This window comes from Lepus europaeus, chromosome 11, assembly GCF_033115175.1.
Source record: "Lepus europaeus isolate LE1 chromosome 11, mLepTim1.pri, whole genome shotgun sequence".
In the NCBI taxonomy this organism is placed as follows: Eukaryota; Metazoa; Chordata; class Mammalia; order Lagomorpha; family Leporidae; genus Lepus; species Lepus europaeus.
This window is the reverse complement of record NC_084837.1, coordinates 103,893,913-103,906,887: the sequence shown is the minus strand read 5'-3', so window position 1 is coordinate 103,906,887 and position 12,975 is coordinate 103,893,913. Positions and strand designations below refer to the sequence as shown.

The 12,975-nt window shown below is 53.3% G+C and overlaps 1 protein-coding gene across 1 annotated transcript; it reads left to right on the top strand.

The window, feature by feature from the left end:
- The first annotated feature begins 391 nt into the window (after positions 1 to 391).
- RLBP1 (retinaldehyde binding protein 1) lies at positions 392 to 12,029 on the top strand. Its single transcript, XM_062204828.1, has 7 exons — positions 392 to 403; positions 540 to 668; positions 1,430 to 1,634; positions 3,040 to 3,218; positions 9,804 to 9,962; positions 11,510 to 11,620; positions 11,871 to 12,029. Exons 1-7 carry the CDS (start codon positions 392 to 394, stop codon positions 12,027 to 12,029), a joined length of 954 nt encoding a protein of 317 aa, XP_062060812.1.
- The last annotated feature ends 946 nt before the right edge of the window (positions 12,030 to 12,975 follow it).

Sequence of the window (12,975 nt, the reverse complement as noted above, 5' to 3'; positions counted from 1 at the left end):
GCTGGGCAGCTCATCTTAACAGCTGAGGTTTGAGGAACGTGTGCACGTGTGCTTTCTTGAAGCAGGCTTGCACAGTGTAACCCAAGAGCCGTCCCCTCCAGAGTCACCTGGGGAGGGGTACTTTAATCTGAAGTTCCCTGGGTGCCTGTCCTGACCTCCAGAGTCAGAATCACGAGGCAGGTGGGGGGCAGACAACCGCATTTCGAACACGTGTCCCCAGTGCTTCTGATGCACTTGAGACTTGAGCTCTGGTGTGCCGAGCCGGTGCCGGAACGGGCTCTCTAATACCACTGCAGCCTTGACTGCCTGTCCCAGGGAAGGGCCGCGGGAGACGCAGGCACAGAGGAAGCACAGCCCTTCTGCCCAGGACTTGGAGTCTCCCGGACACAGCATGTCAGAGGGGGTAAGTACCCCTCTATCCCTCTTCCTCCTCCCTGCTTCTCCAGGTATAGGGGCTGAGCCAGCCGCTTGCCAGGCTCACTCGGGCTGCTGGGGGGACAGTGACTGTTCTCACTTCTTCCTGACCCCTTTCTGCCCAGGTGGGCACGTTCCGCATGGTCCCTGAAGAGGAGCAGGAGCTCCGGGCCCAACTGGAGCAGCTCACAACCAAGGACCATGGGCCTGTCTTTGGCCCATGTAGCCAGCTGCCCCGTCACACCTTGCAGAAGGTGAGGTGGCTGGAGATGTGGGGAGGGACAGCCTAGGGAGGCAACACAGGGGGTTTGGGAGGACCGTGACAAAGTACTCTCTCCTGTAACCCAGCCCCCGCTCTCTGGATCATCCTGGACTTCATAGGTTAGCCTGTTCATCTTGGCCATCCTGTGAGTCAGGGCTATGGCAGCAGCTGGGCTGACCCCAGAGTACTGGACTAGGGGTCATCATGGAGTCAGATATGGAGATCACTGATTTCAAAGTGGCCCTGGGGAACAGAGCTCCAACTGCTGCCTCACTGGACAGGCAAAAGGCTCAAGTTCTAAACTGCTGTGTAGCCTCAAACAAATAGGGTTTTGTCTTCTGTATCTAGGAATATAGTTGTTGGACTAGCTTGGAGACACCCCAACTGTTTTCTGTGGAGGTTGCTTTTTAGGGGAGGGGATGGACAAGAGATGGCTGAACTGGGTTCCTGGCTTCCATCTCTGCTTCCATGGGCACCCCAAGGAAAAGAGGCTAAGCTAGGCCGTTCCAGTTCAGTTCCAGTTAGCCACGGACTCTGGGCCATATCCTGCAAACACCCCCAGGATGAGCAGTTTGACCTAACTTTCTACAAACACAGCAACCTGCTGTGCTGGCCAGTGCAGGTGGCCCCCTAGCGGGCAGGAGAGCGGGGTCTCCAGCTGCGGTCACCGCATCGCTCAGAGGGTGTGGCTCTGGTGGGAGCCTCATCCGAGGTCCTGTTCCTCGCCGGCGTCTACACCCCGCCCTGTTCCAGGCCAAGGACGAGCTGAACGAGAAGGAGGAGACTCGGGAGGAGGCAGTGCGAGAGCTGCAGGAGCTGGTGCAGGCGCAGGCGGCCTCTGGCGAGGAGCTGGCCCTGGCCGTGGCCGACAGGGTGCGGAGCCGCGACAGCGCCTTCCTCCTGCGCTTCATCCGCGCGCGCAAGTTCAACGTGGGCCGCGCCTATGAGCTGCTCAAAGGTGAGGGCCGCGGGAGAGAGGCGTTGCTCCGGGCAGGTAGCAGGGGGACCCCGTTCCGTGCCATGGGCAAGTCCTGCTGTCTCGGCCTCTACTCCTTATCGGTAAAACGGTGCCTGTGAACAAAAGGCTCCAAGACCCTTTTCAGCTCCGGCAGCAAATGAATGAATGAATGAATGAGTCTGACACCACCTGACTTGTAGAGCTCCGGCTCCTGTCTCCTCTCTCCCAGTCTTGGGAGAGCAGAACTGGGGTGCTCATTTGGATGAGCTTCGGAGGCAGAGCCCAGGCCGTTCTGAACTCTGCAGGCAGCTGTGTGAGCGCCCGGCTCACCGCAGGTCAGAGAGCCCCAGCCGCTAGGGACAGAGCTGCCCCCGTCCTGCTGGCTGGCAGAGGACAAGTTTCCTGGAGGAATTGTCTTGGTGCTGGCGCAGGAAGGGATACCTTGCAGCCCGTTGATTTTTTCCATCTTCATCCTTCCTTCCCTAAATACTAATTCCCTGCTGTGCTTTGCCAGCCACTGTCCTAGGCCAGTGCAGAGCAAAATGCTAAAGAGTCCTCTGCCCTCGTGGGACTTGCAGTCTCGTAGTGGAGATACTATGAGTAAAGCAGACAGAGAAAATTAAAAAATGGACTTTACCTGGTGATGAGGGGTAAGGAGAAAAATGGAGGAGGTGGATGTCAAAGACCAAGGAGCTGACACTTTAGGTACAGTGCTCAGGAAAGCTGCACAGTGCAGAGGGAATCTTTTTCTTGGGGCGGGGGGCGGGTAGGTAGGGGAGAAAAACCTTAAGGACACGAGGGGCACAGCAGAGGAAAGGTGAGGCAGTGAGGGTGGGATTTGCCTGGGGAGGGGTCACGTGGTTTTCCCTTGGCACACGCCCAGGAAAACCTCCTCAAGTCTGTTCAGGATGGGGAGGCCTGGGGTTTGTGGCCAGAGCAGGGGTGGTGCACAGTCAGGAAGGGCCTCTGTCCTGCTTGGGGTTTGGATCTGATATCAGGGGCTTCTTCCCAGCCCTGCCCACACCCTCTCTGTCCCCAGATTTGAAAACAAACAAACAACCAAAAGCCAAAACCCTGTGCCTTGTCCCCATGGGGAAGAAAATAAGTAGCAATCACCCTGGTGCTTGGGACTGGACCTCGTGCTTGCACGGTTCACAATGATGTTGATACCTTAGGTCTTGTTTGCTTGCCACACAGTTTGGTGACATGGGCCAGTGTCGTCATCCCAAGTCCTTAGAGAGGGAACGTGGGGCTCAGATAGGGTCAGACACACACAGAAACACATGGAGGAGCCAGGCAGGAGCCCAGGTCTCTGACTCCCACCATGTGGCATCTCAGAAGGTAGTAGGGGGGAAGTAAGCAGGGCACAGCTCCCTAGGGGGCTCCTCATCTCTCCCACCTCCAGGTTACGTGAACTTCCGCCTGCAGTATCCTGAGCTCTTCGAGAGCCTGTCCCTGGATGCTGTGCGCTGTACCATTGAGGCTGGCTACCCCGGGGTCCTCTCTCGTCGGGACAAGTATGGCCGAGTAGTCATGCTCTTCAACATTGAGAACTGGCACTGCGAAGAGATCACCTTCGATGAGGTCAGTGGGGGCCTGCCTGGCTGCCTCCCTCTCCTCCCTACCTGGCTGTTCCTGGACCCACAGGCAGGGCTCCCTAGGGGGTGACGTCAGTAGGGGGGACAGGCAGGCACCTGCCACCAGGCCCTTCCAGGCAGGGAGAGAATTTCTAGGAGGTGCTGGGGCAGCTGGGAAAGCTTTGCAGGTAAGATTGGCCTGCCCATCATCTGTGGGCTGTCCTTGGGATCCCCATCAGGTGCCAAGCGGGGGCAACGGCTGTGGGCCCTGAGCCGGGGCAGTCCTGTCAAATGCGGAAAACTGAGTGACAGAGAGAACGAGGATTAGTGTGCTGTGGGTTGGGAGAGATCTGGAAAGTACTGGCTCCAACCTGCTAAGCAGCCTGAGCTCTTTGTACTTGGTGCTTAGGTATTTGATTTTGCTTGTGAGAGCTCTTGAGAAGGCTGCCCCAAGTAGGGGAATTAGGGTTTGTCTTTGGAGAACTGTAGCTTGTGCCATGAGCCTTATTTTTTTTAACCAAAAAAAAAAAAATACAGATACATTTTGGAAAATGTTATCTAGTGCCCTATTATTATTTTTTAAAAGATTTATTGATTTATTTATAAGGCAAAATTAGAGAGAGAAAGGGAGAAACAGAGAGATCTTCCATCCTCTGGTTCATTCCCCAAATGGCTGTGATGGCTGGAGCTGGGCTGATCCAAAGCCAGGAGCCAGGAGCCTCTTCTGGGTCTCCCACATGGATGCATGGGCCCAAGGACTTGGGCCATCTTCTACTGCTTTCCCAAGGAGCTGGATCAAGGTGGAGCAGCCAGGATTCAAACTGGCACCCATATGGGATGCTGGCGCCACAAGCTATGTCACAGTACCAGCCTCTCATTTATTAAAATGTGCATCTTTTTTTTTTTTTTTTGACAGGCAGAGTTAGACAGTGAGAGAGAGAGAGAGAGACAGAGAGAAAGGTCTTCCTTTTTCCATTGGTTCATCCCCCAAGTGGCCGCTACGGCCAGTGTGTTGCCGCTGGCGCGCTGCACTGATCCGAAGCCAGGAGCCAGGTGCTTCCTCCTGGTCTCCCATGCAGGTGCAGGGTCCAAGGACCTGGGCCATCCTCCACTGCCCTCCCGGGCCACAGCAGAGAGCTGGCCTGAAAGAGGAGCAACCGGGACAGAATCCGGTACCCCAACCGGGACTAGAACCTGAGGTGCCGGCGCTGCAGGCAGAGGATTAGCCTAGTGAGCCGCGGCACCGGCCTAAAATGTGCATCTTTTCCCAATGACTTGAGATGCCATCGTCATCATATTCTATAGGAGAGTATTCAAGAAATTTGTGGAAAATGCATATTATGTTAAAACTATGCATGAATTTCAAAATTTTACACCACAATAGATTTATCTTTTATTATATTTATTTATTTAGTTTATTTGAGAAGCTGAGAGATGGAGATAGAGAGGGAGAGACAGACAGAGCTTTCATCCTGAGATGGTAGCAGGTGGAGGGAAGCTGGGCTAGGTGGAAACTGGGAGCTGGGAATTCCATCCAGGGCTGTCATGTGGGTGGCAGGGACTACTGGAGCCATCACCTGTTATCTCCCAGGAGGCTGGAATTGGGAGCAGGATCTGGGAGTTGAACCCAGGCACTACAATGTGGGATGTGGGCATCTTAACTGGCATCCTAACTGCTAGGAAAATGCTTACCGTTAAGCTTATCTTTTTTTATTTTTAAATTTTATTTATTTATTTATTTGACAGATAGAGTTAGACAGTGAGAGAGAGAGAGAGAGAGAAAGGTCTTCCTTCCGTTGGTTCACCCCCCAAATGGCTGCCACAGCTGGCGCTACACGGATCCGAAGCCAGGAGTCAGGTGCTTCCTCCTGGTCTCCCATGTAGTGCAGGGACCCAAGCACTTGGGCCATCCTCCACTGCAGAGAGCTGGACTGGAAGAGGAGCAACCAGGACTAGAACCTGGCGCCCATATGGGGTGCCGGCGCCGCAGGTGGAGGATTAGCCAAATGAGCCGCGGCGCCAGCCCAAGCTTATCTTTTAATTCCATTTTCCATGAACATTTTGAAACCCTTTCCTTTCCTTTCCTTTCCTTTCCTTTCCTTTCTTCCTTTCTTCCTTTTTTTTTTTTTTTTTTTTTTTGACAGGCAGAGTGGACAGTGAGAGGGAGACAGAGAGAAAGGTCTTCCTTTTGCCGTTGGTTCACCCTTCAATGGCCACCGCGGTAGCGCGCTGCAGCCAGCGCACCGCGCTGTTCCGATGGCAGGAGCCAGGTGCTTATCCTGGTCTCCCATGGGGTGCAGAGCCCAAGCACTTGGGCCATCCTCCACTGCACTCCCTGGCCACAGCAGAGAGCTGGCCTGGAAGAGGGGCAACCGGGACAGGATCGGTGCCCCGACCGGGACTAGAACCCGGTGTGCCGGCGCCGCAAGGCAGAGGATTAGCCTGTTGAGCCACGGCGCCGGCCTCTTTCTTTCTTTTTTGACAGGCAGAGTGGACAGTGAGAGAGAGAGAGAAAGGTCTTCCTTTGCTGTGGGTTCACCCTCCAATGGCCGCTGTGGCCAGCGCACCGCGCTGATCCGAAGCCAGGAGCCAGGTGCTTCTCCTGGTCTCCCATGGGGTGCAGGGCCCAAGCACTTGGGCCATCCTCCACTGCACTCCCTGGCCACAGCAGAGAGCTGGCTTGGAAGAGGGGCAACCGGAATAGAAAATCCGGCGCCCTGACTGGGACTAGAACCCGGTGTGCTGGCGCCTCAAGGTGGAGGATTAGCCTAGTGAGCCGCGGCGCCAGCCGAAACCCTTTTATTTTCAAATGTGCTTGGGACTATTTCTGGACTTTCTGTTCTGTCCATTGGTCCCTTTGCCTATTCATGGCCTATATCACTTTGTTCTTTTTTTTTTTTTTTTAAGATTTGTTTATTTATTTGAAAGTCAGAGTTACACACAGAGAGAAGGAGAGGCAGAGAGAGAGAGAGAGAGAGAGAGAGAGAGAGAGAGAGAGAGAGGTCTTCCATCTGCTAGTTCACTCCCCAATTGGCCGCAACTGCTGGCACTGTGCTGATCCAAAGCCAGGAGCCAGGAGCCTCCTCCAAGTCTCCAAGCGTTCTTCCACAAGAAGCACCAGAAACAAGTTTCTGTGAACATGTCCGTTTATTAACCATCAAGCACACCTTTTAAAGGGCAGGCAGAGGGGGCAAAGCTAATTCAGGGCAACATTAATTCTATAGGCTAAAGCCGATATTGGCAATGCTATGCTTCTCCAATCAGCTTGAAGGTCATGTAGCCTAGGCTTTCCAGGTGGTTCTGATGGGCCTTGGCCACACCCGGGAGCTGTTTACCTGATCGGCAATATAAGACTCTTCAACAGAAGGTGGTGTGTGTGTGTGTGAGTATGTGATGTGCCTGGGGCTCCTGCTGCCTGCCAGCAGTTAGGTTAACCTTCTGCATGGGCTGGGCAGGCAGTCTCCCAGCCAGGCACAAGACCACCCACACTATCTACCCATTTTAAAAAATATTAAAAATCACAATTATTTTATTTTTTTATTTTTATTTTTTTGACAGGCAGAGTGGATAGTGAGAGAGAGAGACAGAGAGAAAGGTCTTCCTTTGCCGTTGGTTCACCCTCCAATGGCTGCTGCGGCCGGCACATCTCACTGATCCGAAGCCAAGAGCCAGGTTCTTTTCCTGGTCTCCCATGCGGGTGCAGGGCCCAAGGACTTGAGCCATCCTCCACTGCCTTCCCAGGCCATAGCAGAGAGCTGGCCTGGAAGAGGGGCAACCAGGATAGAATCCGGCACCCCAACTGGGACTAGAACCTGGTGTGCTGGGGCCGCAAGGCGGAGGATTAGCCTGTTAAGCTACGGCGCTGGCCACACAAATTTTTTTTTTAAAAAGATTCGTTTATTTTTTGTGAGAGGCATAGTTACAGACAGAGGGAGAGAGAGAGAGAGAGGAAGATCTTCCATCTGCTGGTTCACTCCCCAAATGGCCGCAATGGCTGGATTTGGGTCGATCCCAAGCCAGGAGCTTCTTCTGGGTCTCCCACGAAGGTGCAAGTGTCCAAGCACTTGGGTCATCTTCTCCCAGGTGCTTTAGCAGGGAGCTGGATTGAAAGTGGAGCAGCTGGGACTTGAACCAACATCTCTATGGGATGCTGGCGCCTCAGGCAGAGGCTTAACCTACTATGCCACAGCACCAGCCCCCAAAATCACAAAATTAAAATCATCCACAATCCTACTACCCAGAGATTTCTACCAGTGATACCATTCTTTTTTTTTTTCTTTTTTTCTTTTTTGACAGGCAGAGTGGACAGTGAGAGAGAGAGACAGAGAGAAAGGTCTTCCTTTTGCCGTTGGTTCACCCTCCAATGGTCGCCGCGGCTGGTGTGCTGCGGCCGGCGCACCGCGCTGATCCGAAGCCAGGAGACAGGTGCTTCTCCTGGTCTCCCATGTGGGTGCAGGGCCCAAGCACTTGGGCCATCCTCCACTGCACTCCCGGGCCACAGCAGAGAGCTGACCTGGAAGAGGAACAACCGGGACAGAATCTGGCACCCCAGCCGGGACTAGAACCTGGGGTACCAGCACCGCAGGCGGAGGATTAGCCTATTGAGCCGCGGCGCTGGCCAAAATTAATTAATTAAAAAAAAAAGACACAGATTAGCATGGGAGACCAGGAGAAGCACCTGTCTCCTGGCTTCGGATCAGTGCGGTGTGCCGGCCATAGAGGCCATTTGGAGGGTGAACCAACGGAAGAAAGACTTTTCTCTCTCTCTCTCTCTCTGTCTAACTCTGCCTGTCAAAGAAAAATAATTTTCCGGTTGCCCCTCTTCCAGGCCAGCTCTCTGCTGTGGCCAGGGAGTGCAGTGGAGGATGGCCCAAGCCCTTGGGCCCTGCACCCCATGGGAGACCAGATAAACATCTGGCTCCTGCCATCAGATCAGCGCAGTGCGCCGGCCGCAGTGCGCTACCGCAGCGGCCATTGGAGGGTGAATCAACAGCAAAAGGAAGACCTTTCTGTCTCTCTCTCTCTCACTGTCCACTCTGCCTGTCAAAAAAAAAAAAAAAAAGAAAAAAGAAAAATAATTTTATTATTTATTTGGAAAGTAGAGTGACAGAGAATGAGGGGGAGGGAGTGAGTGGGGTGGAGGCAGAGAGAGAGAAAGAGAGAGAGAAGAGATATTCTATCTGCTGGTTCTCTCCTCAAATGGCCACAACAGCCAGGGCTGGGCCAGGCCAAAGCCAGGAGCCAAAAAATCTGTTTGGGTCTCCCACATGGGTGCAGGGGTCCAAGGACTTGGTTCATTTGCAAGAAGCAGAATAGCTGGGACCTGAATTGGCACTCTGTTACAGAATGATGGTGTCAAGGTGGTGGCTTAACCCACCGTGCTGCAATGCCAGTCCCTAATCGATATTTCCTGCAACATATACACACCATATTTATCTTACTAAGATGGGACCATACCTGTATGATTAGTTTTCTGTTTCATTAAAAAAAATTATAGAGGTTGGCCTTTGATCTAGTGCTTAAGACACCGGTGTCCAGGTCAGAGTGTCTGGGTTCAGTTCTTGGCTGTGACCTGACTCCTGCTTCCTGATAATGTTCTCTGAGAGACAGCGACAACAGCTCATGGGATTGGTCTCTGCCACCCCCATCAGAGACCTGGATTGAGTTCCTGGTTCCTGGCTTTGGCCTAGACCAACCCTAGCTGTTGTGGGCATTTCGAGAATGAACCAGGATTAAGCCATTGCTTGTCATACTGTCATCCCATATCAGAGTGTGGATTTGAATCTTAGATACTCCACTTCAGATCCAGCTCCCTGCTAATGTGCCTGGAAAGGCAGTGGAAGGTGGCCCAGGTGCTTGGTTTCCTGCACCCACATGGGAGACCAGGATGGAGTTCCTGGCTCCTGGGTTCAGCCTGACCCAGACCTGACTGTTGCAGCCATTTGGGGAGTGAACCAGTGAGTAGAGGATCTCTCTGTTTCTCCGTCTCTCTCTGCCACTCTGCCTTTTTAAAAATATTTATTTATTTATTTGGAGGGCAGAATGACAGAGAGGCAGAAGCAGAGAGAGAGAGAGAAAAGTCTTCCATCTGCTGGTTCACTCCCCAAATGGCCACAAAGGCCAGAGCTGGGCTGATCTGAAGCTAGGAGCCAGGAGCTTCTTCCAGGTCTCCTATTTGGGTGCAGGGGCCCAAGCACTTAGGTCATATTCTACTGCTTTCCCAGGCCATAGCAGAGAGCTGGATTGTAAGAGGTGCATTTGGGACTTGAACTGGCACCCATATGGGATGCTGGCACTGCAGGCGGTGGCTTTACTCACTATGTCACAGCGCCATCTCCATAAGTAAATCTTTACAATTATTTTAAAGGTTAAATAAATAATCCTGGAACAACATTCTGCCACCTAACCATGGGTATGATCTTCAAGGTCACTTTCTTGGTCCACTTTCACAAAGGCAGAACATCCCAGATGGAAGCCTTTGGCGAATGAAACCGCAGTAAGCAGTGTGCCAATTATCTCTCCCTTCAAGACCTGGGATTTTATAAATCTCTTTTTGTGTTGGGGCTTACAGCCTGTTGATTCTGTGTTCAAGATCTTGCAGGCATATTGTTTCATCCTGGAGAAGCTACTGGAGAACGAGGAAACCCAGATCAATGGGTTCTGTATCATTGAGAACTTCAAGGGCTTTACCATGCAGCAGGCTGCTGGGCTCCGGGCTGCAGACCTCAGGAAGATGGTGGACATGCTGCAGGTGAGGTCCCAGAACCTGTCCCGCGAGAACCTCTCAGAGGAGGGGACCCTGGGAGGCAGGCCCAGTTTCCCAGTTTCATGGTGCTGGCAAGGACCTGAGAAGTGACCACTTAGTGCCACAAAGACACAGAGACAACCACAGGCCCAACCGCAAACACTTGCAGGTGATCAACCCTTTGCGGATTCTGACTCCTTGGAAGCATTCTCTCCACGCTGTCCTGTTTCATGTACAAACCTGGGAACTGACAGGGAGTTAAGTGAATCGCAAGGCCACACAGTGATAAAGACAGGGGATAGCCTTGGACCTACATGTTCTGATCTAGACTCCTATGTCGCCTGTCCGTATATATCGTGTTGCTTTTCTGAATGTGATTTTACCCTGACAAAGGGGTATCACCGCCTCCCTCCTTATAAGAGATCTTCAGAAACTTCACAGAAGGGCTGGTGTTTGGTTTGCTAGCTCAGCTGCCTGCTTCCCATTCTGGAGAGCAGGGGTTTGAGTCCCAGCTCTGGCTCCTAATTCCTGCTTCCTGCTAATGCTTCTGGGAAGGCAGTGAATGGTGTCCCAAGTACTTGGGCCCCTGCCACCCATGTGGGAGACCTGGATGGAGTTCCTGGCTTCTGGCTTTGGCCTGGCCTAGGCCTGGCTATTGCAGTCTTTTGGGGAAGTGAACTAGCAGACAGAAGATCTCTCTCCCTTTTTCCTTTTCTGTCACTCTACTTTTCAAATAAATAAAAAATAAATAAATATTTCTAAAAAGTTCATGGAAAATGAATATTGTGAAAAAAAAAAAAAAAACAAAAAACTACGTATGGAGAGGAGAGGCAGAGAGAGAGAGAGGTCTTCCATCTGCGGGTTCACTCTCCAATTAGCCGCAATGGTTGGAGCTGTGCTGATCTGAAGCCAGGAGCCAGGGGCTTCTTCCAGGTCTCTCATATGGGTGCAGGGGACCAAGGACTTGGGCCATCTTCCACTGCTTTCCCAGGCCATAAGTAGAGCCATGGATCAGAAGTGGAGTGACCGGGACTTGAACCGGCGCCCATATGGGATGCCAGCCCTGAAGGCGGTGGATTTACCTGCTACGCCACAGTGCCAGCCCCTAAACTTGTCTTTTAATTCTATTTTCCGTGCACTTTTTGAAGTACACGTGTATGTACTGATATGTCAGGAGTTCTTCCTTAGCTCTACTCCCTATATATCGGGCAAGGGTGGGGTGGAGGCGGGGTCCTGGGAGGGGCTGACAGTAGTGCCCTGTGGTCTAAGTAGCTGTTTGCAGTCCACTCCCCAGGCATGTGGGTTCAGGAGCACTCAGTCACTGAAAAATCAAGCAAGGCTGCTATTTCACTTCCTCACCTAATTCCAGGGCTTTTCGCCTCAGCGGGGGACAGGGTGGAGGGTTGAGCAGCGGCACTTCTGGGGCTTCCTCCTGGCAGCTTGGACCAGGGTTCCCTGATGGGGTCTGTGGGGAGAGGCCATGGGGGAGCAAGTGGGAGCCTTCGAGGCCACTGGGCTGCCCGTGATGGGAGGGCGTCTCTTCTCCACTGCAGGATTCCTTCCCGGCCCGGTTCAAAGCCATCCACTTCATCCACCAGCCGTGGTACTTCACCACCACCTACAACGTGGTCAAGCCCTTCCTGAAGAGCAAGCTGCTCCAGAGGGTGAGTGCAGGGCCTGCCAGGGAGGGCAGTGACCCAGGTGGGGCTGGAGCACAAGGCAGTGGGAGGAGCGGTCTGCACCCTCTGCACCCCAGTCCTGAACTGAGCGGCTGTCCCCCCGCGCCCGACAGCACAGCCCGGAGGGCCCTGGAGAAGGACCTCACCTGGTGGCTTTGTCCCCCTGCCACTGTGCTCCCCTCAGCCCTTATCGGGAGGCCCCTCCTGCTCAGTTGTCTCCCTTGCTTCCCTGCAGGTCTATGTGCACGGAGATGACCTGTCTGGCTTCTTCCAGGAGATCGACGAGAACATCCTGCCCGCTGACTTCGGGGGCACCCTGCCCAAGTATGATGGCAAGGCTGTGGCCGAGCAGCTCTTCGGCCCCCGGGCCCCACCTGAGCACACAGCCTTGTGAGAATGTCTCGGCTGTGTCTGAGCTGTAGTTAGCATCCCTGAGCCTTCTCCTCAGCTGTCCTGGGCCCAAGGCTGGGAAAAGAGCTGCTTGAGGTGACTGCCAGACCTCCCTAAGCTAGGCTGAGCCCAGGGGTCGCCTTCCTCCCGTACTGGGGAGGGGCAATAAAGCAGAATTCCCTGGCTGGAAGAAGAATCCGGGGTAGTTGTAGCTCCATCTGTCTCTGCAGCTGTAGGACAGTGACAGGTGCATGTTTGAATTTCAAAGACCAATTAGGCTTCCGAGTAATTTCTTTTGTAACAGAGTTTTGCTATGTGGGGGCTGTGATAATAGGCAGGAAGGCTGGGTTAAAAGCCCCACCCCAATGCAATAAAAAAGAAATACAAGAGAGGAGTATAAGTTCCAACAATTCGATTCGGCAGATACAGTAATGCCGGCAGCTTGCAGGCACACCCAGGGGTTTTCCATATAGAATTCCAGGTGGAGGCAGCTTTGGAGCAGCTTCCTGTCGCGTGGCCTGCTCCTGTCGGGCACCTACAGTCTCCTGCATGCAGTGATGGTCAGGAGCTTAGCCCTTTCCCCAGGGCAGCCGTCGTGTCCCCTCCTGTCTGTCGGGGGAGTTTCTCGCCCAAAGCTCTCTGCTCTGCACCCCTTGCCTCGATGGGTGGCTTTGTTCATTGGCAGGTGATGTCTTCTCAGAGCACCTCTGGTCCTCCAGCTATGCAGTTAAAGCTCTTTGTTTTCAGGCTCAGGTCACTGATAATGATGAATTTGCACGTTTCCAGATCTGCATATTGTTGACAAATACAAACGCTTTCCTTCTGTGGAGTTGGCTTTCCTTGCGTGTATGCTCATGTTTGAAGGTGCGATGGCCCGTGTGGAGCCTCTGCTGAGTTGCTGGCTTCCTCTGGGCACGAGGCTCCCAGGCATTGACAGGTACTTCTCTGGG